This window comes from Echinops telfairi, unplaced genomic scaffold (genome assembly GCF_000313985.2).
Source record: "Echinops telfairi isolate 266 unplaced genomic scaffold, ASM31398v2 ScPeMD7_23;HRSCAF=83, whole genome shotgun sequence".
NCBI classification, from domain to species: Eukaryota; Metazoa; Chordata; class Mammalia; order Afrosoricida; family Tenrecidae; genus Echinops; species Echinops telfairi.
In genome coordinates, this window is record NW_022103920.1 from 60,687,630 (window position 1) to 60,711,798 (window position 24,169).

The 24,169-nt window shown below is 37.5% G+C and overlaps 1 protein-coding gene across 10 annotated transcripts in view; it reads right to left on the minus strand.

The window, feature by feature from the left end:
• Nucleotides 1-707: 707 nt before the first annotated feature.
• SGCE (sarcoglycan epsilon) overlaps nt 708-24,169 on the minus strand; it is an 86,259-nt gene continuing 62,797 nt past the window's right edge. For 3 of the 10 annotated variants that reach the window (XM_045288684.1, XM_045288681.1, XM_045288679.1), the window contains 7 exons: nt 20,789-20,951; nt 17,420-17,631; nt 16,441-16,467; nt 15,525-15,713; nt 3,857-3,900; nt 2,930-2,964; nt 708-1,002 (listed from right to left, as the gene is read on the minus strand). In XM_045288684.1, the coding sequence (XP_045144619.1) occupies nt 952-1,002; nt 2,930-2,964; nt 3,857-3,900; nt 15,525-15,713; nt 16,441-16,467; nt 17,420-17,631; nt 20,789-20,951 (721 nt within the window). In that variant the 3' untranslated portion in view covers nt 708-951. Of the gene's footprint in view, nt 1,003-2,929; nt 2,965-3,856; nt 3,901-15,520; nt 15,714-16,440; nt 16,468-17,419; nt 17,632-20,788; nt 20,952-24,169 lie in introns of those variants that run through there. The other 7 variants (XM_045288687.1, XM_045288685.1, XM_045288683.1 and 4 more) reach the window with 4 other exon arrangements.

Here is a 24,169-nt window from a genome sequence, read left to right on the forward strand (position 1 = left end):
CTCGGAGGCTTAAAGCTGCTGGGTGCTCTGTCGGAGAAAGAAACGGCCATCTGTTTGTGTGCAGATGTACAGCCTGGGGGACCCTAGGTGGGCAGTTCTACTTAGCAGTGGGGTGGGTTTGTTGGTTGGTTTGACCCATGAACATATAATGTAGAAATCTACCCAAAACAGAATGAAAGACTTTATAGCTGGCATAGTCTACCATAAAAGCTGTCCTGTCAGCCGGCCCAGTGGCCACCATCGAGACCATCGTGTTCAAGATGCACGAAGCGAAACAAAATGACATGCGCGAACTCTGCTGAGGCTTCGAAGTAGAGTCGCCGTGAGGTTTGACAGCTCATTCATTGTCACTCTTCTGCTGAGAAACAGCCAAGACCAAACATCGGATTATGGAGTCAGGAGAGTATGCAACCAGAACTGCCCCCATGAACCGGCGTCTTGTCCAAGCCGTGCACCTAGCCTTGCCTCAAAACACTCCCGACAGGGTCATCCGACAGAACAGACCAAGTTATTCAAATAAACAAAGTATTTTTTAAAAGGGTTGCTCACTTGGACCACAGAAGTAAAGACATTTATGTATTCATAGGAAGAGTTTAGTAAAATCTTGAATGTGGACTGAACGCCTGAATCTGTTCCTAGGAACTAAATGATTATTATGTCGCAGGACATCAAATATCTTTCTGGACTGAATTTCACCACACATTATGTTTCATTAATAATATTTATTTTAAAGACCACTGTTTTATTGTAAGAAATATAAATTTGTTGGTGCTTTACAAAATGTCAAAAATGCTTGAAGTACAAAAAAAATGCATTAATAAAGGAAAGTTATATTGTATTATCTGGTTACATACTTAATACTATTGACATGCACACCATAGTTCAGAAAATCCCATGCATTACTGGAAGCAACCAAGAAGAAATAAAGATAGAACAGCTAATACTGTCTGATTACAAGTTCATTGCTTCGGTCAGTTTTCGTTCTTCAGGGATGCCATTTACCTGCAATGTGTAAGAAAGAATATGTGGGTGAGTTAGTCAGGGTTCATACAATTGTAGTTCTAGAGCAAAACAAATTATGGCAAGGAGTAATATTCTGCCTGCTTTGCATAATTAAAAATAATTATTTTGTATTACTTCTCTGTATTTGGCTTAAGGGTAAAAAAAAAAAAAAGACAAATTCTAAATGAGTCTTCTACTTCCTGGACCAAAGCCACAATGTTTTGTACATATCAAAAGGTACACCCTGAAAAATCCTCCCACAATAAACAAAAAGAATGAGCCTGACTGTGGGATGTATGACTGTACCTTTTAATCACGGCTTTTTAGAAAATATCGTGTGGGTTGGAAGGGCAGAGAAAATGAGAAAACTCAAAGGGGCATCAAACCTAATGGCTTGGGCCCAGTCCAATAGGTAAGGCGATTGTCGATCCCTAACTGCCCTATTATCCCAGCTAGTGCTTAAGCCCAGGATTACAACAGCAGCAGCTAGTTCATTTTTCAAACTTTTAATGAGAATTTAAAAGGAAACAACTAAGTAAACAAACAGAAACTTCAAAATCAACGCTCTCTGATGAATTCCATATAGTTCGATGCAAATAAGATTTGCTATCTAATAGATACACTCTGTGCCTAAATTAGCATGGCAAAAAGCTCCAACCAGACAAACAATAAAAAACAAAACAAACTCAGAGAAAGCAAGGGACTCATCAGACACCCATGCAGTCCCCTCTTTGTGGGAGAGTAGCCACGGTGGATGGACAGAAAAGCGGCGGGCGTACGAGGAAAACCCACGAAGGGCACTGAATCCACACACTGACGGAAGAACGGACTCACTCAGAAATCGAGAAACAAACTTTACATTTTTCACGTAAACAGGCAGAATGGGAATGCGGGACGTCATCGGTGCGTTTCGCACTTTTCTCCGGGTGGCAGGCCTCCGGTTCGTTTACATTTGTCGGAGGCAGAAACATCTGTCCTTTTGACATTTTGTAAAGCATGCAACAAGGGCTAAGCTGGGGTTTCTCCCATCAGCACTTAAGATGCTTAGGGAATGAACTGAAAAAACAAACAAAACTAAAACAACCACCACCAAGCAAGCAAGCAAACAAAAACACAGGCCGAGAAAAACAGCAATAAGGGAAGGCACTTCAGTTCACAAAGTATTCCAAATTGCAGGAAAATGCACAAAAACAAGAAGGTAATAGACTATAATATTAACTAAAAAGGAGACCAACCCCTTCTTGACTCAAGCAAAATGCCTGCTACACAAAACCTGTTTTAGAAAAATAACTTAGAAAATTAGATACAGCTTAACCCCCTGGGGAAGTTCTTTGACTCTTGACCCTATTTGTTCAGGCATAAATTGCCCAGGTATTTGGAAATGCTCCTGATTACTGAAATGTAACACACTAACGGGTCTAATCTATACTATGATAAACCAAGTATCATCGACCCAAGTTTCCTTATTTCCAGAATGATAAAAGAGCTAGATTTTTTTAAAACTTAAAAATAAATATTTACTATTTTTCTAGAAATCACCTCTTTTCTACTCACTCCATGCCTGAAATAATAATCAAGAATTAGAAGAAATAAATCTTAGGAGGGACGGAAATCCCTAAGGTTAATGAGGGAGAGGTTCTAATACTTCTTTTGTAGAAATAAGCTTTATTTTCCTTCTCCTTAAAAATGCTCGTGGTACTGGGATTCCTTTATTTTTCTTGCCCTGTTGGTAACAAATGTTTACCATAAAGTTTATTCCTTCATCAATCTCCTGGATGCTTATACAGTAGCACCCCCTCATCAATATATTGAACAGTCTTGTTGAAAGGCGTTAGCATTTAATTAAAACCAGTAATCAAAATTGTGCGGAAAAAATTCTGATGTTACCTTGCAATTAAAATTTGATGAACAACGTCATTATACTTGCCTCAAATCTTTGAAAAGTTGTCAAACGAAAGTCTCCTTATATTCCCGAAAGCAGTAACAAAGAAGATAATTTTTTAATGAAAACATCGAAGAAGTGTGTGTGTGTGTGTATCTATATGTACACACATATATATATGCCTGAAGCTGTAAGAGACTTACAAGCTCCCCTACCACAATGGTACCATTCATCATCAGAATTCCTCACCCACCTTGCACTTTTCAAAACTACTCTTGCTGTTCCAAAGCGTTACAAAGACATGACTGGTTGCCTGGCAATTAGAACCAGGAATCAACCACTAATTAAAAGACAATCATGAATAAGTTATCTACTCCGTACCAAGATGAATGAAATAATTGCCTGTGGAAAATTTTAGGGACACTTGAAAGAAATAAACGTAAAGAAAGCAAGCCTTAGAGAAAGGACAGACCAGGGAGAATTGTCCGCCATCTTGCTGTCACTGGCCACACTCTAACAGCTTTTTAAAGGGGCTTTAAAACCAGGCCAACTATTTCTCATTGACCCCTGAAGCCTCAGTGATTAGTCACATGGTTTCCTTTTGTCGGAGTCAGTCTTGAGCTGCTCACTTACTGAAACAAATCCTGGAGCATCCAAGCTAAGAATCTTTCCGACCAATGGGACGAATAGGGAGATGCGTTGAAGGAGAGGGTTTTGTTCAGTCTTCCTTAATTAGACAGGACCTCCATGGATGTTTCTGCTCTAAGATCACTTACCCTGGGTTTATTACTCTGCTGCCATTCCACACAACAATCCAAACTATTCTTCTGAAGTGCTAACTCTGATTCAGTAATGGCACACCTGTTTTGCCTGAGTTAGTGAAGCTAAAGCTTTACAAAACACACACTGCTGTAATTATCTTTTTCTATTAACTAAATCTGTAAACATTAGTTTATTATGTTTAGTACTCACCTGTAGTCTGCGGTTGTGGAATCTGTGTCTGATGTGGCAAGTTCCTAGAAGTGATTAAAAATGTTGAATAAAACAATCTTTCTCCATGTACCCATGTCATCAGAGACCTATGTGACTGAAAAACATACACGCACAGACACACGCAGCAACAGCACTGCGTTGAGCTGATTCCAACTCAGAGTGACCCTACGTCGAGCTTCCACGGCTGTAACCAGACATGAGCAGGCAGCCTCACCTCTCCGCTGAGGAGCGCCTGGGAGGTTTCCATTGCTGGCCTTTTGGGACAGTACTACCAGGACTCTTCCTACGGGAAGGTCGCTGGAGTCATCTAATCCTGCATAACTCGGGCTCGTACTCCAGGAAGTTACGAATTAAGAAAAACAAGCTCTAAGGAAGAGAAACAGTATCTTGTAGCATTCCCTGATTTGTTGAGTGGGTTAAGCGTTGGGTTGCTAACTGTAAGGTCAGCAGTTCGAACTCACCAGCTGCTCTGTGGAAAAAAGAGGAAGCTTTCTGCTCCTGCAAAGATTCCCCGCCTCGGCAACCCAACCGGTCTGTTAATTCTACTCTGTCCGACTGGCCAAGGAGACCCAGAACTGACTCAGTGGCCGACTGTGTTTAATTTATACTCTAACTCATAACAACCCTAGGACCCAATCTTTCCCTCACTTTACAGAGGAATATACACAGGCTTAGAGGGTCGAGGCTACAGAGCTAGGAAGTAATGAACAAAGATCTCCAGCTCTTACCTGTACCCGTTCGGAGTCAGACCTAGAACACACATACTATCCACTCACCAAACCACTTTTCCTTCGCGATCCCAAGCCGTCTTCCTTCGATCCTAGCCCAGAGTCGCGGACTGAAACTGCCAATCCATCCAGTCAAACGTCGTAAGTCTTCCTTGACCCTTCCTGTCCCTTAGCCGCCATACAGATTCCCTTGGGAATGCTTGACACCCCTTTCTAGCGTCTGTGAATGGATCTCCCTTTGCCCATCTTTCTTGCTAATAAACTAGTTGAGACCTTCGCCATTTTTCACTGGGGTCACTATTTTCTCACTCCCATTTTTCGCTCCCTCAGAATCAATCCAGTTTGTTATCAAAATGAATTTTCTAAGACACCAATCTGGTTTTGTTACTTCAGTACAGTGGTTCGCACCTGTGGGTTGCGACCCCTTTAGGGGTCAAACGACCCTTTCACAAGGTCGCCCAATTCTTAACAGTAGCAAAATGACAGTTATGAAGTAGCAACAAAAGTAATTTTATGCTTGGGGCAGAGTGACACCACAAAATGAGGAACTATATTAAAGGGTCCTGGCATTAGGAAGGTTGAGAACCACTGCTTCAGTAGATAAATAATTTTCCAGCTTTTCTTACTTAAAACAGTAACTGCATGTAACTGCGAGGAGTACTGAGTCAAATAGGATGGCTTTGAAATTCAGTTTCAGGACTTTTGTTTTGAACTGGCCTATGAAGCCACAGTAGACACAGGCTGTATAGGAAGGGCCCCTGCCTGCTGGAAGCGCCACGACCCACAGCCTCTACCATCTCTGCGCCCAGATGGCTCCCATCCATCCTTTCAGGTGCAACTCAAAATGCATTGCAGTGGACACGTATCGATTTCATAATTAAAAACCAAACTTAAGGTGAATGTCATTAAAATGAATTAAATACAACAACACATCTCACGTACCAGACCTGGTCTGCCTCCTTGCCCTCCTAAACACCCCTCCCCATATGCTTTCACGCACATGCTACTTGTCAGGATTTCATGCCATAAAGCATTCAATCATCTTAAAGTACTGAGTAACATCAATAGTCATCCGTTTCATTTAGTAGCCCTAGCAATTACTGTTTTTCACAAAACGTTTTCTTTTTAACAAGTAAAGATATTTTCAATGACCTCATAATACACATATGTTTACTAACACACCGTCTCACTTCAAAATCTTGTATTAAATTGGTTTCGGAAAAACATACATTTAACTTCAAGGTGGAAAGAAATGCCAGGCGTCAGTTCCTTGCTACCTGATTGGGCTGAGCCAGACAATTTTAAGTTCCTGTTCTCTTCAGCAGTGGAACGCTTTTGAATTGAAACCCTAGTACACAAACGGGCTAGACGGGAGGTTGCTGGGCTGGCACAGGGAGTTAGGAATCCCACCTACTTTGTTTTCTTTGACTTCAGTGCGGGCCCCTGGTGCGGTTCAGAGAAAGTTTCAAGGAAATAAGTTTGGTAACCACGGACTTGAATAATTGTGACCAAATATTATGTTCTAAATATAATTATCTAATATAGAAAACAGTCTATAAGCTCGTTAAATGCTGCAACCCTTAAATCAAGCTCTGGGCATGTTAATGACTTTAAGTGATTTTTTTTAACAATTCAGTTCCATTTACAATATATTCTTATAGAGATAATAGTATAAATTCTAACTCAATCTAACAAATCTGCTTAATAATTATATCCCAATAAATACACATTCTTTTTGGTTATATCCTATTGGCCATATTTATGGTTTGTATGGGTTAATTGGGAGTATTATTTTTGTGTAATTTTTTTCTTGTTTCTCTATTTCACACAGTGTATGTATATTGGTTTTGATATGAAGAAGGTTAAAAAGATTAATTTGCAGACCACAAAGAGGTAATAAATTCTAGATTCAGAGATCAGAAAGTAAGTTTATTAAATAAGCCAAAATGGGCACTGGGAGGAAAGGGTTGGCCTTAGAAACGACCACACACACAAGTTTGTGCACAAACTCAGGTGATTCTGCATTCTCTATCTCTAGCCAAAACTAGTTTAGTAAATTACACCAACACTTAAAAAAACCAATACAATCTTAACAAAAATAACTTTGTGATTTTTTTAACAATTCAGTTCCACTTAAAATATAAGCTTATAGAGATAATAGAATAAATTCTAACTCAATAAATAAAGTAACAAAGTAAATAATAAATAAATAAAAGTAACAAATAAAAGTAACCACTTTTATTTTAAATAAAATAAATACTTTTATTTTAAATAAAAGTAACAAAGATGACAAAGACAGCCTGAATGTTGGTATGTGACACAAGTAGAGGTAAGTGGTGAGCAATAAAACAGGTTTTCCAGAAGCCCTATAAGAGGACACCAGATTTTAACATAAGTAAATATGGAGAAAGGGACTTGGGAAGCCTTTTGGTTTGAGCCCCATCCCACTTAACATTCTGCGGAGCAGCTTGAAAACCACTGGCCAGAGCCAGAACAGAGTATGGAGGACGTTGAGAAGGATGGGGATTCCGGAACCCTTTGTTGTGCTCATGCAGAAGCTGTACATGGATCAAGAGGCAGTTGTGTGAACAAGGGGACACGACATGGTTCAAAATCGGGAAAGGTGTACTTCAGGGTTGTGTCCTCTCCCCATACTTGTTCAATCTGCATGCTGATTAAATCATCAGGAAAGCTGGCTTATATGAAGAAGAATCTGACATCAGGAATGGAGGAAGGCTTATTAACAAGCTGCACCTCCAGATGACACAACCTTGCCTGCTGAGAGCAAGGACTTGAAGCCCTTGCTGATGAAGAACAAGGATTAAAGCCTTCAGTAGGGATTGCAACCCACTGTAAAGAAGACCCAAATTCTCACAACTGGACCAATAGGTAGTCCCAGGATAAATGGAGAAAAGGTTGAGGTTGTCAAGGATTTTGTCTTGCTTGGATCCACAATCAATGCTCATGGAAGCAGCAGTCAATGGATCAAAAGACGCATTAGGTAAGCCTGCTGCACAAGGCCTCTTTAGAGCATTGAAAAGAAAGGATGTTACTTTGAGGACTAATGTGTTCCTGCCCCAAGCCATGGGATCTTAAGTTGACTCATATGGATGTGAAAGTTGGACACTGAATAAAGAATACTGAAGAATCTATGCATTTGGATTGTGGTGCCAGAAAAGTCTATTGCAAGTACAATGGACTGCTAAAAGGACAAATCAATCTGTCTAGGAAAATGTATGGCCAGAGTGCCCCTTTGAGGCAAGGATGGCGAGACTTTATCTTACATACTTCGGAATGTTTTTAGGAGCGATCAATCTCTGAAGAAGGATATCATGCTTGGTAAATCAGAGGGACAGTGAAAGGAAGGACGCCTTCAATGAGCAGCACTGACACGGTGGTGGCAACAACGTGCTCAAGCACAGCAATGATTGTGAGGCTGGTGCAGGACCGGGTGGTGCTTCCTGCTACTGTGCATCAAATAGCCATGGGTCGGAACTGACTCAGTGGCACCTGACAACAATAACAATGCCAACCTACTATCCCAACATCTCTTCTCTAGCTTTCAGTATTTCCTCTTCTGCTCCATGGCAAAACTTTCTACGTAGCTATGGATTTGGCTGCGTTTCAATAGAGGGGGCTGATTGGGAAAATACCACAAGCAAGTTTAGCAGGCAGGTATGTGTGAGAAAGCAATTGCCTGTATGTATAGTGGTGCACTGGTTTAGGGATTGTGAGTATCTATAGTGTGTGCCCCAGTTGGTTAAATTTGAATGCTGCACCTATACTCTTGATGACTTAAAAGGAAACTGCGATGGGATATATCAAAATATTTAGGTTTGCAAAAATGTGTTCGTCCAACAACAAAATATGTTCAGATTCACCTTCCCCAAAGTCCCTAAAGGTTAACACAGGTAGTTGTGTTTTGGGGGCTGCCCAAACATGTGGCTCCATGTAGCTACATGTCAGTGTTGGAGTGTTAACACACCTAAGATGGGCATATTTGAAGTGGTGTTTTCTATTTAAGAACTGAAGGAAGGTAGCACACAAGAGCATTGTTTCAGACACATTGCCTACGACTTAACTCTGCTAGAGTTCAGCAGCAGAGAATGCTGGGAAGAAAGTGGGACCATTTCCATCCTTGGTGGAAGCAGGAAGCAAAAGGTAATTAGACAGGCAAGTGGGGGTTGCCTTCAAAGAGAGGCACTACAATCCTTCCAAGAAAGGCCCTTTATGAAGTCATAAAGCTGTTTAGAATAATTAAGTTATTAATGGGTGAACTGAAAGGTTATTCTGTATAAAGTACATTATGTAGAAATAAGATTTAAGAAAACTGTAATTCTCTAAATTATTAGTGTTAATTATTTTCTAATTTTGCAACCGTTAATTACAAGTGTTTAAATAGAAAACTGTGGAAATTAGCCATTGCACAGCTTCATTCCTCAAGAAGCAAAGGTAATAATTTTCAAATTAATTAATATGTAACTTGGGAGGAGTCCACCACTATTTTAGGAGCTCTGATAGAGCAATAGCTAAGAGCTCGGCTGTTAGCAGTTCAAACCCACCACAGGAGAAAAGATTTGGCACTCTGCTCCGGTAAAGACTGCGGTCTTGGAAACCTATAGTGCAGCTTTGCTCTGGCCCGCCGGGTAACTATTAGTCAGAATGGACTTGTGGCACACTTAACTGTCACCATTATTGCGTATCTGCATGTTCTTAAGGTAATTTGACAACCTTGGATACCCTGAAGACTCGTTCTATGACCAAGGTTGAAAACCATCAATTAATTATATTCCTACCGGTGTGACGACTCAAGAGCAAAGACAGGTTAAGAGATTTGCATAAAACCAAAGAATTTATGCCAGGTTTGAAAGTAAATTACATTAATTTAATATGCGGGATGTGAGATTTTCCTTTTGAATCAGTATGAAGTTATAAGAAAAGCACTATTTTTTGGAATTTCCCAGTTATTTCAGTAAAATTGGTTATCGCTTGATCATTGAATTGTCAACATTTTTTCCCTTCAAAAATTCAGATTGGAACATTAAACACCTTTACTGAGCAAACAGTAGATAGAGAAAAGGAGAGATCACAAAGAAATCAAAAACATAAAAAAAGCCACTATACTTTTTTAATTTGAAAAACGATCTTTTAACTAAAATCAATTCTGAATACACACAGTCTATAAAGGAGAAAGAGGGCATTCAATTATTTCTTTTGTTCATGCCTCCCACTAGCATAAGAGCCAAATCAGGCGAGCTATAGTAGCTTCAACACTGAAGTAGTGCAAACCTGTAAATCCAAAGCCATCAAACAGATACTGCATTGTGGTGTCTCCGTGTTGAATTATAAAAGAAACTCATGATTCTGCAATATCTTTGGCTGTTTGATACTTCTTGTACACGGGAAATTGTTATGCTAGTTCTATGATGCCTTCTCTTCAATTGAAATGAACTTTTATTAAAATCTAGATTTTTATTTCTGGAATTTTACCATAACGTTGTCATTATTTTCAGAGGGAATACAAATTGAGGGAATGCTTTAAATAAAAACTAAAATGATTAGTTACTAATATCTGTAATTAGAGGGCATACTTAATTCCACTTTTATACTTGTTAATTTGTAAAATATTAAGCAAACCCTTCCTCCTGTTACCCGGATTAGGTGCTATGTTTGGTATCATAGGGACCTTTTGGGGGTATAGTCGATTAGGATGCTCCTATATATATGTGTGGGGGGGGGGGCATTTCCCCTAATATCTATTACATAAGGGTAGCCTCCAAAGACGCATCTCAGGAAAAACCAGTTCGTTATTAATGTTGACATAGGAAAAACCTAATGGAGAAGACGCATCTGTTCTGTTACAAATTTAAGAATAGATTATTTCCCCTTGAAACAATGAGTGAAACAATCCGGTGAAAATGACCTCAGATATGTGAAATGAGCAAATTTTTAGAAGCCAAAGATGCTTGATGGAAGCCAAGAGCGGGAGGGAGAGGCACAGGGAGCCTCTCTCTGGAGAGCACTGAGTGTGTTTGTGATGACGGACTGTTTGGGCAGAGGGGAGATAATAGTGGCATCACATTAAAATACCGTCACTGTGAGTCCGTTTTAAACGTGGAGCTTGTGTTAGCCGATGTTTGGGTCACTGGTTGTAGTGTATGCTTTCACCACAATTACACAAAAGGGAGAATAACTTATTTTCTATAAAACCAATATTTTGAGATCCTCAATGAATACTTTCTTCCATGCATAAAGTACACAGAAGTTTCTGGATGGATTTTAGCTTTTCAAAGTTTAACATTCCTATGTCCACTTGTAACAGAAATAACAGAAGCCTCTGGCTTTCCCAAATCTAAAATGTTAATTACTTAATCAGGAATTTGAAACATTTTTTAACACAGACTGCATCATTATACAACACAGACTTCCACGAAACCCGAATTTCCCAGACATAGAGCATAGAAAATCGATATGGTAAAAATTCCACAGGGGAGTCTCATGCTCAACTTGATTTGAGATGCACTGGACTAAACTGCTCTCAGTATTCTTTCCAGCTTTTAAATTTCTGTGACTTGGAACATTGTTTGTTTTTTAATTTAGAGAAGTACAAAGGTTTATCTCTGAGGCATATCAGTCAAATTTATGATATTCTTGATGCTGATCCTTTGGCCACAAACGTAACTCGCAGATAGAAAAATGGGAAAAACTAATTACTTTGAGAATTACTTTATCATATGATTTTCAGAAATCAATTATGATAAATGAGAGAACTAACTACAGAGGAACCAATTCTTGCTATAATTAATGGCTGTTAAGAATTTGCTCTCTGGGCTACAAAGGTAAGTGATTAAGTACAAATGCAGTCCCTCCACTAGGGCTGAGAAGCATTCTACACGATCCTTGACCACCATCGAGGTTCAGGAAAGCAGGTGAGTCTGAGACACCGTCCAGACCAGAGGGACTGAGGAGATACTGGACACAAGGATGTATTCTACAGTGGCTCCTGAATCAGAGAAACAACATTAGTGGAAAAACCAGCGGAATCTGTAAAAAACCCAAGTCTGGGGTTAGGTTAATAGAAATACACCAATGTTGGTTTCTTAGTTGGAACAAAGGTGCAAGGGTAACACAAGATGTTAATAATGGGAGAAACGGGGTGAAGGGCTTTCAGGAACTCTCTGTATTGTCTATGCAACTTTTCTATACCTCATCCCCAAATTAAAAAGGGTTATTTAAAAAATTAACTAAGGAAAAGATCAAATTAAATTAATCTTACATTTCTATGCCATATAGTCATGTTAACAGCCTGTTTATATTGCCTCTACAATCTGAAAAGCAGGAGGGCCATTCTGCTTTGTGAGAGCTTTTCTTTCTGCACAATGGCGGATGGCTACTTTTACTAGCTATCTCTGCTCTCGCTGTAACTTTCTCCTAATTCTTAAATCATCTTGCCTGTTACCTGGATATGAAATATTTCTGAGGTCAGGAATGGAATTATCCATCCCTGAGTAGATATCAGGCTTAGTAAATGATCTATTCTCAGGTCTGACATGATTTAGTTTTACTTTTCACAGGGTCTCAAATGTATCATCTATAAGTGATTAAAAAGTTTTTACTGTCTAATTTGCGGCACTAATTGGTGTCCTCTTAAGCATTTTACTCAAAAGAAAATGTTACTGAATATTTGATAAATAACTCTGACACCCCCGTTTTTCACTACTGTTGTTGCTTTGCGCCTTTAAGTCCATCCCCCCATAGCGGCCCCACAGCGCGGAGGAGAACTGTCCTCCACAGGCTGTCCTCGGCAGATGGACAAATTTTCCATCCAGGGACCTTGTGTTTATCTTAAATTAACCATTGAACCAGGAGGGCTTCTTACACAACAGTTAAGAGTTCTTGATACTTCAGAGGTTAATTGACTGTTTAAAAGACCTGACCAGCTTCTATGCAACTTTAGTAAAACTTTAAACCTGAGCCTTGCTTTGACTTTACAACAACCCTTTAGCTATATTCTTATGCTGGAACATTTAAGATGCCAAGTCTGAAGAAAAAACATGAAGCCTGGTGGTTATCCAATCTGTTTCTGAACGATAAATTCAGTACACTTAGTAGGAATATGTAAAGATGAAATGCATGCCCTTTTAGAAAGGGTTACTTCATAAATACAAAGAATCATTATTCAAGCCTATAACAGGTCTGCCAGTACCATAGTGCTTCATTATATGTAATGTTTCCTTTTTCCTGTTGAAAATTCAGTTCGACCCCAATGACCAAAATATTTTTATATGTGTTTACTTGATACGGATGAGAAACTGTGAAAAACAGGCTATGTTTTGAAGGGCAGGAGTAAAGTTGAATTTTTATAAAGGACAGCTATGACAGACCTGATACAATATAGTCCCTATTATCTGGCATGGTTGGAAAATGAGGTTAATCACATATTGTGGCTTATAGGGGGTTACCATAGAGACCATGCACATATTATCTGATTCAAGAATAAAAGAAAGATAATATACACTCCACACTGAAACTATATCGAATGTAATTTAATTTTACTCTGATGAGTCAGACCCACTTGATGATCTTGCAGTGCCTCAGAACAGTCATTGTGAACATCGCAATTATCTATGCACCCTACTCATATAGAAGTGCTAGCTAATGGGGTTTTTGAAATAGCAGAAATCTGAATAATATTAAGGTTTTCTGGGCTTAAAAATACTTACATTCAATAAAATAGCCTATTGTGCCTGTAAATAAAGAGATCTGATCAACATAATGACAGTCTTGATGAGGTCGTGACAGGAGCAGAAAAATGTGCTGGGCTGTCAACTAGAGAGGACTTTTATTTCACTAGTTTATTAGTTGTGACCATGCAGAATTCTAACCACAGAGAATGAGAGTCATTTGAAAGGAGCTAGCCTTATGCTTAATATGTACAGTTAGAAAACATCCAACCTCCTACTTATTTCAACTTTAATAGAGTTTCACTGATTGACGAACATATTCAAGTTTTCCTTTACTTACTCTATCAACACTTGCCTATTGTAAACTTTGATAGCACTGTTATCAGCAGAAGCACTTCCCAAACTCTCTTTTTCGAAGAGTTACCTTATCTGTTTGTCTTCATTGGATGTACGAAATGTGTCCATATGCTAAACCCACTCTGTGAACTCCTATAGATCAGACAACAAGTTAAGTCCTGTTCCTCAAGTTCATTTGCTCATTACTATGATCTGAAGAACCTCTCTCAACATTTCAAAGAAAATTAGCATTGTAGGGAAAACAATAGAAGAAATATTAGGCTCAAGTCATAAACACAAATTAGAACCACAATAAAATAAGTAAATTTTTCAAGAAATCTAAGTAAAAATTATTTTCATTTTGAAAATAAAAACAAACTATTCCTAAATTTCATCTATAAAAGGCAGAGGAGACTACTAGATTGGACATTGCTCTGACAGACTTGAAATTTTGCCAGTTTTTTCCATGTATGTATGTAATCTGGGAAAGTGGGTTTTACAATGACTTTTACCAGATGGACCACTGACCATCAAGAAATCCACCCTTTATGTTCCCTGAAACTACATTTTGAGAGACTTTAATCTTAATATCCTGGATGCAACATTGATGATCCCCAAATGCAAAGTTTTAATTGCATTAATTGCCCCCACCCTCAATAGGATCTCAGTTAATTACAAACACACATACGTGCATACATAAACACAGATCTTGGTCTACTAAAAACTTTATAAAGGTTGTTACAAGACTAAAGAAAAGAGCTTAGAACACTTTCAAATTGCCAAAAATTTTGGAGAAACATATGCAGTATGTCTATAATAATCAAATGAATAATTGTTTAATCTTCAAATGACACCACCCACCCAAAAAAAGGCTCAATGGGAAAATGTTTGTGCCCAGCATGGACCTCAGATACATACTTTATCTTAATCAGTAAGACTTTACATGAATATCAAAGCCCAAGGTGATACATATGTGGGTAAAGGAAAGAGTGAGCGAGGAAAAGGAGAGCGGGACATGGAGAGGGGAGACAGAGAGGTGTTCGCACGATGTCCATCTACTTCCAGAAGTAGAGCGAAAGACCTCTAATGCAAGCTTGGCGACTCCTATTTCCTGGGACAATGGAATCATTCCATTTTAACAAATAGTTAAAAGAGGGGAGAAAAAGGCATGTTCTTAAAAATAATGGACAGAAAAAAAAATAATGGACAGTTTGACCTCACCATTTTCTTGTATCAAAACCTAGCTTATACACATATCACACAAGTCCTCACACAGTTCTGCATATTCCACTTCTCCTGAGCCCTGTGCCTGACCCTTAGAAAAGACCCTTCCAGTATTGCCAGGGATTGCATAACCCTGCGGAAAAGGCTGAACTAATAAAAAGTATTAATAACCCAAATTGGCACCACTTGTTTTGATGTGCAAACAGATCACAGAAAACAACCCCCAAAACCATTAGCCATAGGTAGAAAATTTAGATTAAATAGATCTGGGATCAACTGGTTAATAAAACTCAAGAATTCTAATAAAAACCTCTGACAATCGTGCTTCAAGATATGCTTCTTTTCACAATGAACTCATCTTTAAGAAAACTTCTGTTCTTTGATTATCAATGTGAATTTGTTACATAATAAGGTGAAAGTGATCTTCTGTGGACGAGCGAGCAGAATGTTCAACTTTTAAAATTTCACAAAATCTAAGGGAGTAGGGGTCAAAGCCTTTCCTGAAAAGAATTATGCTGTATTTGTTTCAGCATAATGGCATTGGGACCTACAGTATAAATGCCTTCATGATATCTTCTTTTCTAGTTATACACACATGAAAGAACAGAAAGATACCGAGAAAACCCCTCAAATCATGCATAATGATAAAAATCACGGTTCCCAGTAGATACTTACTGCTGGGTTTGCATCAATGGCATGTTAGTGCTGTCATAATTGTCTGCATGTAGAGGAGGGATAATTTCCCCAGTCACAGGGTGAAAGACAGGAAGCGTCGACAGTGGCCATGCTATCTCTCTATTCTTGGACATGTCGCGAAGCTCTTTGGTAGACTTCTGAATAGCACTGTGATGGACCAACTGGATACTAGGCCAAAAAGAAATAAAAGAATACAAATGTAAAATCATTCATCATCCTGAAAGGATCATCAATTTAAAAAAGTTATGGAAATTATTTTTCTTGTAAAACAAGAAAACATGGTTGTGCCTTGGACATTTTACATGCTATCTCAGAAAGAGACACATTCCACAGTTTTAACATAGAAAAACTGAAAATTATAAACTAAATTTTCAATGATCTATTTTTCATTAAACGAGGCTAGGAAGCATTGTGTTACTATTACGACCTTAAGTAATAAACTAGTACTCTATTTAATTTCTACGATTAAGAGAAATCTACTGTAGCTTTTGCATGTTTGCTTCTGGGGGGATATTTATAAATACAGAAGTTTCATTTTATGGTAGGCTATTACTGTAGATTCAGGAACATTTGTATGAAAGATCTTTTCCTCTACTTTCTAGTTTATAGAAATGCAGATGGGGAAATCACATACCAGTGGCATTTTAATATTCTGATTCTGAAGTGGTTTAGGGTTTCATTTTTAATCTATGCAATCTTAGTTTTCAAATCCTTTTTATTTTTAGTTTCTATCATCTAAATATATCTATTTAGAAAGCAGCGTTCAAATTTATGAAATAAACTATGACACATGATAGATGGAAAAACAAAAGGCATGACATACATGTACGGAGCATGATATGCGACTGAGAAATGGAAAAAAATATCGAGAAAATAACAGGAAGAAGACACTTACTCTGGTGTTTGCATGTTTCTCTTTTCCCTAGAAACAAAACAAAATTTATGAATTAAATAATAGCATTGATATTTGGAACATTAAGACTATATGCTCACGGGGTCTTGCAAGACGTGGAAATGCTGACAGTGTTATTATTAAATGCAAACAGGCAGCATTTGCCACAAGCTTTATGACATTCTTGGATGAGCACACATATAGAGATGGAATACTGATGAGAAACACACAGAAAAATGAAAGAAAAATAATGAAAGTTAAGAATCAAGCACTTGATTGAAATAAATCCTATGACATAATGAAATCAAGTTACATGTAAAAATGGGAGAATTTGTTACTTGCTGCTTTATTAATTTTTTTTCCTCTTTGGTTTGATTATACTTGCTGACTTCTGGATAATCTCAGGGGATTATTTTAATTGATAATGATATCCTGCAAGGACTAACTATTCATGAAGCAAATATTCATTACTTCAACGGCATTCTTATTTTCATTAATTTACTCCTTAGGTTTTCTTTTCTTTTTAAATTTGATATTTTAGGCATTTAGGTATTGTCAACCCTTTTTGACAGAAGAAAATTTTCAAGATGAATTGTAATCATCACTTTGAAGCAAACGAAGACAATTTATTTATTTAAAGTGTAATTACCAGGCCTATACATTTTGCAGAATCTCTGTTTACACATGACGGCTTATGCAACCAAAATATCTTGCCTCAATTATTCTTGAGACTGTTTTAAGAGCATGGATTTACATTTAAACTTAATCATTTTTGAATAATTATGTCCTCTAGTTTGATTTTCTAAATTCAACACCAGTTTAATCCCTTTTGAAGCAAAACAAACTACAGTTTGATTTCAATACAATTCCAACTCAGTAACAAAACATTTTATAAACTAAATGAAACTATACTTCTAATGGACTCATATGCTGTTATCTTAGTGGCTTCTATACTGCCCCATTAGTGTTTTAAAGTACTCACACTCCTTCCCGTCGGCAGCACATGATATAAGCAAGTATTAGAAAAAGGACCAGTGCCACTGCCGAGGGTACAGCCAGAGTAATTAGGAAATCCGTGTAATAGTCTCTGCTTTTCAAAGAATCCGAAGGGGGTTTGTATTCTCCACCATCAGGTAAAATGCCCTCGCCACGAATTACTTCCTGATAGGTGGGCACTTGCTTTGTTTTGTCAACCTGATACAAAAGAAGACAATTACACATTATTAATAATAATAGCTTAAATAGCTTGAAACATATTTTATGAGCTAGACATACCAAAATATATTTTGATAAATTATCTAAAAATTCACCTTTCCCAGTTACTTTATCACCTTTAACTTTCAATGAAATTGATTAGACTTACAAAGAGGTGATGAATATAATATAAATTGAAATATCTTGACCTACTTACTCTCTTCTTCACATCACATAGATACTGTATATACTCAAGTATAAGCCGGCCCGAATATCAGCTGAGGCACCTAATTTTACCACAAAAATTGCATTAAAAATGTGCTGAAAAACTCGGGCTATACACAAGTATATGCAGTACATACCCACATACACAATACATGTTTGTGTGTATGTGTGTGTATATATATTGGGGGGAGGGCGTGCATAGGAACAAGTGAGTGTATGTACTATGGTGGTATAATGGGGTAAAGGTCCACCAGTGGCTCTATGAGAGAAAAGATGTGGGAGCTATCTGCTCCCAAAGATGACACCCTAGGAAATCTTCAGGGGTAATTCTACTCTATTTCACAGGGTCTTCACAAACCACTATAGATCTGACAATACACACAAGGACATACAGATAAAGAGAGACCAGAACTAAATGCGCTGCCACCAAGGAGACTCAGCTCAAGAGTGGCTCTTTCAAGCAGAGCAGACCACTTCATGGAGTTCCCAAAGCTGCAAATCATCCTGAAAGCAAACTGTTCTACCTTTCTCCCACAGAGGGGCTGACGGGTGTGACCTGGGGTGCTTTACCAATGTGCCACCAGGGTGTCTATTATACATCATACATACATGTATTTTTAAAAAATCATTGTTATTTTTCAGCCTCTGTTCTCCAAATCATAAGTCCTTCTCATTACTATAAAATTTCTTGCTTCCTGACAAGTCTCTAGGAGCCCTGGTAGCATCATGGGTTAATAGGTGGGTTGCAAGGCTAATCATTCAAACCAATAGGCTCCTGTAGAGGTAGGTTTACAGACTTGGAAACCCTCTGGAGCAACGCTACCCTGCCTCACGGGGCTCAGGTCACTATGAACCGACCCAATGGCTGTGTTTGTTTGTTTTAGTGGGGTAGAGGGTATTTAAGGAAGATTAATAGAAAATCTCTTGGGAACCATAAACTGATTGGTAATCAGGTATGGTGCCTAAGGTGATGTTTTTTTTAAAAAAAGGAAACCTTAGGGTCAGTTTCCCATTGAGCACAGCTGTGATCTTCCTCCCCTGCAGCTGGCAGCAGTACATTTCAGAAAAGATCATTTGAGGAACATGAAACCTATGAAATGTTCTATGATTACTAAATTTTATCCTTGGATCAAAAGTGCAAAATACTAGCACCATGTTATTTAATTCTATGTTAACTGAACTAGGGTATATATATATAGTCATGTGACCTTTACCACATTTGGCATATTTAAAAATGGAGTGAACATAACTCTGGCAATATTCAGTATCCTTTCTCACAAAACTTACTTGAAAATGTTTGTTAATAATCTAGTACTAGTGAAAATTTTGTGCCAAAGAATTAATAGTCTGCCTCCTTTTTAAGAATGAGAACTAAATAACTCATGAATTTTTATCCTGGAAGTTAAGAAGCTTGTTATCAAATTTGGTTATATATAAAATACATAATTTGGGTCCTATTTTCATTTATTTTATATTTTATTGTATTGTATTTATCATCTGACTTTTAAATTTAGGCCTCAGAAACTTTCTGTGGTAAGATATGACGTATAAATATGCATGCAATTTTAAAAATGGTAATATATAAAGCATTTTTCCATAAATAAAAGTTTCTAAGGTACAGGGCATTTTTAAACTTGTGGAAGTTAGATAATCTTCCTAAACATAAACTTATTTTACAGTCTAATTACAGGTAAAATAGTATTTTTAGGGATTGCTGTCTACTAACTCTGGAGACAGACCCCATTATAATTAGGACCCTGACAGAAATACTGAGCTTTATAACTGCAACACTTATACTACACATATGTGGTAATATTTTAATTATGTCATTTCATTTAGGAGGGAAAAGGAAGAGCATTATTTTCCTAAGACATGAGGGGCACAAAAAGGCATCCGAGCCACAAGGGGTTCTAAATGCTGCAATGTAAGTGATATGTTCTCTGATACTGGATTCTAGAAAGTTCCCTACGGCTGGTGCATTAAGTCATGACGTGAGAATTGTGTTTAAGTGTCAATTATTTTGTTCAAATGTCAACTTTAAAATATGATCTAAGTTGGTCATCACCAATCATCAGAAATTGACAGACATTAAATCTAAAGGTCATTAAGCATTAAACCAGCTTTCTAGTTTCTAGATAGCAGAATCAAAATATTAAAATATGATATAATTTACATTTGTTACTACTGACATGTGAATGAAAGGGGGTAATATATGGTAATATATAAGGCATTTTTCCATAAATAAAAGTTTGTTTTAGTGGGATAGAGGATATTTCACCAAAAAGCTTTGTGAAAAATTCTATTATCTTTCCATCCCATTTTTTCTGTGCAGTTTTTGAAGCTCCCTCATGTATGTGTTCATATGTATATTTATGAAAACCTGCTCACATGCAAATTAAAAAGCTATTTAGAATAGATTACTTACTTTTTATAAACTTATGCTTACGGTTATGAGGAAAGTTCAGACTTGTCCCCATTTGGAAATGTTTCTTTTCTCTTGCACGTCCCCTCCAATGTGAGTTCTTAGGGTACTGAATCTTGGACAATATTTCTTTTTCAGATTTGGTATTGTACTCTGGCCTCTTCTTCCAAAATTGGACAGTGGCAGCATATTGAAGAAGAGACATTTTGCAGATGCCATACTGACTCCATAATCTCCCTGATTAGGAGCCACCTGGATGTCCAGGGGTCCTTCTGGACCACCTGCCAAGCTAATCCAGCCCAGGAAGTAATGAAGGGTCGAGTTAGTACAAAAGCAGAGCTGTCCCTCAGTGAATGGATGTTCTGTCAATGAGCTGGCCAATCCTTAAAGTCAAGGCAAGTCAATTCCAGTGAACAAAGTAAACTCAGGATTTGTCCCTAAAAGCAATTCAGGTTCAGACAAACTTTACCTCCAGCCACATCACTAATTACATTTGTAAAAACAACTCACCAATGAAATTTTGCACCAGTCAATGTAAAATTGAGTACGGAATTTTTTATCACATGTTATGCCAGGCTCCATTTCTTGACTGCATCTCAATTGGTTCTGTGGATTTTTGACTTCTCGTAAACAAGAAGAAAATGGGACATCGGCACCAACCATGACATAAACTCTGTGAAAAGGTGAAACGCTCAGGTTACCCTTTAAGAAATTGAAAACACTGAAAGACAATCTACCCTGAAAGCAGGACTTATCTTTCTGAATTGAAGGATTATCTAGAATCATCTCTAAGGTGGGAGCTTGGGTTTCAGAAGCAGTGATTCACGGAGGGGCTTCCTTTCACGTGTTCCTTTATCCCACCAATATTTACTAAGTGCCTTGGTGTCCCAGACAATCAACTCCAAACTAATTTCTAAAAACTTTACATCATCCTATTTACTTCCATTCAAAATCCTGATGTGCCACAATCTGCTTAATGCACTTGGTAGCTATCCTTCAACTGCGTTTAAAACACTTACTGAAGATAAAGTCTTTAGAAACTAACAGGGTGATTAAAGTAATTACAACTAGTAAATGTGCACTTTACATTTCAGTTTAGTCTACGCGGTGAAAGGGGAGGTATGAAAGCAGTCGCCAGTCTGCCTTGTAACCCAACGAAAGTGACGCTCGTGGGCTTTTCTACTCGTCAAACCCCGAACTTGGGGCCTGGTCTCTCATTAGAATTTCTCTCAATCTTTTATCTAAGCAATTCATTTAATTACAGAGCAATCTGTTACTGGTGTGTATTAGCGAACACACAGAAGGAAGATAAAATTTGCTTTCCTTGGTACGTACATTAGCGTTTGCCACTGCAGCACGGACTCCAGTCACATGTCACCAGAGGGGCCCTACACGACAGAGCAGAAATGCAGGCAGAGGCTTTCCTAAGCGACAGTGGTCTTGGAGCCGATGACCAGGTTTGTCTTTTCTCCTGTGGAGCCACTGGATGGCTCAGTAACTTTTCAGCTAGCAGTTCAATATTTAACTTTTGCACCACCAGGTTACCTTATCTTACCAGCTGGGACTAAAAAAATTACAATAAGAATTTCACCATAAAACAGAAAGTAATGACAATATTAGTTAGGAGCATATTTCTAAGTTAGTGAGGAGCAGCCTAAGAAGAATGTTGTATGTCTTTTAAAATATAGATCAATGCAAAAGAATATTACTCAGAATAAAATATATATATATAAGGCACTGATTCATGTTGCAATGTACACAAACTTCAAAAACATTATGCTAAATAAGGAAGCCAATCACAAAAGACCACAAAAATTTGTGCATTCGTATAAAATGTCCAAAATTGGCAAATTTGGAGACACAGAAAAGTAAATTAATGCTTGCCTCAGGTTCTCAGTGAGTGAAGTTAATGCTGAGGGGCACAGAAATAAAAGGGTCAATGGAGAAGACGAAATGCTCTGAAGTGGATTGTGGTTTCTGATCCACAAATCTTTAAATACACTAAAAACCAATGTACATTTTCGATAGGCGAACTGTATGATGTGTGAATGTCTGAAGTTATTCTTCAAAAGTGAAATGAAAGTGCAATGTTAAGTATTCAAAGTAAATTTAAATATGGAGTCATCCCCAAGCTTGAGATGAATACATTGTTCCACAAACTCATTGGATTGTTCCATAAGTCATATTTATATTAAGACTTTTAAGGTTCATTTGAAGAACATTTTTAAGTAGGCTACATTTTTCTTGCTAGTTGTAAAATATGATTTTCATTAAAAAAACTCTAGTTTGTAAATATAGAAATAAAATAAATATTTTTTACAAAAGTTTACATCCCTTCGGCTTAAATATTACATTGACTTTCATTTACAATTGGTACATATATTAAATGAATTCATTCTACACTAATATGAATGGACATGAGATTTAAATACTTGAAATGCTTTCTCTTCCCTTACATTATAAAAATATAATATAAATTATGTTACATATAAAATATAATTATATATTATAATATAAAAACAAAAGACAACTGCGGATACAAAAACAATTTATTTATATTACTGAGGTAACTATTTTCATTTTTCAATGTACCTTACAGAATATTCTCAAATGTACTCATACTTCGGCCTAATTGCAATTACCTCTAAAATATAATTTTTTTTTTTAAACATTTTATTAGGGGCTCATACAACTGTTATCCCAATCCATACACACATCAATTGTGTAAAGCGTATTTGTACATCATTTCTCAAAACATTTTCTCTCCATTTAATAAAATATAATTTTGTATTCTGCCTTTTACTCAACAAATCATGAGTATTTTCCGTATTGTGCATTCTTTGTAATTACAATTTTATGGCAATATAATTTTTAAGTGTATATCATTTATTCAGCAATTATTTCAGAGTTGGACATGTAAGTTGCTTCCAATTTTTTGATGTTGTAAATCATCTGGCAGAGGTCATCTCATTGTATATCCTTTAATGTTACTATCTACAATGAGAAGCCTAGAATTGGAAGCATTTTTATGACAGTTGACACATACTGCCAAATTACTTTCATCTCTACTTGGATGACCCATAAGCTTCTCAAGCATAGTATGTTCCCAACTGAGCTCATCATTACCACTCCCTGCCTCCACCTGTTGGCCTTTCTCTCCTCTTCTCTCCATGACTGGCAGCCCCAGTTGTTCAAGTCACAAACTCAAGCACCATCATCTTTGACTCCTGTCCTTCTTCCTACACACTCAATCCATCATCACTCTGACATTTATCCTGTCCACTCTGCTTCAAAGCCACTCTCAGCACCCTAGTTCCAAGCACCATCACCTTCAACAGGGAGTCAAACAACAGCCTCCGAAGGGTGCCCTTAAGCACCTGGTTTCTCCTCAATACTGAATTGAGTGATACAAAAACATTTATATTTGTTTGTAGAAGAGATAAATGGCATGCTTGGGAATAGATTTTGGATTTATTTGCCTTCTATGTCAGAAGAAACTGTCTCTTATTGTTTGTTTTGTAGAACTAATATGCTGAAGCATGTTGGCTCTAAGAATTTTTTGAACGAGGCTATGTATCATAGAAATAATAACTGTTATGCATGCTAAAATTATGTTTTTCATAATGTGCTGCTTTCCATTTATATAACTTTTTAAAAAGTCATTTTATTGGAGGCTGGTACAATGCTTCTCACAATTCATACATCCATCCATTGTGTCCAGCACATTTCTTGCCATCATCATTCTCAAACATTTCCTTTCTACTTGAGCCCTTGGTATCAGCTAATTTTTTCCCCTCCCTCTCCACTCCCACCTCTCTCATGAATCCTTGATAATTTATAAATTATTATTTTGTCATATCTTACTCTGCCCAACGTCTCCCTTCACCCACT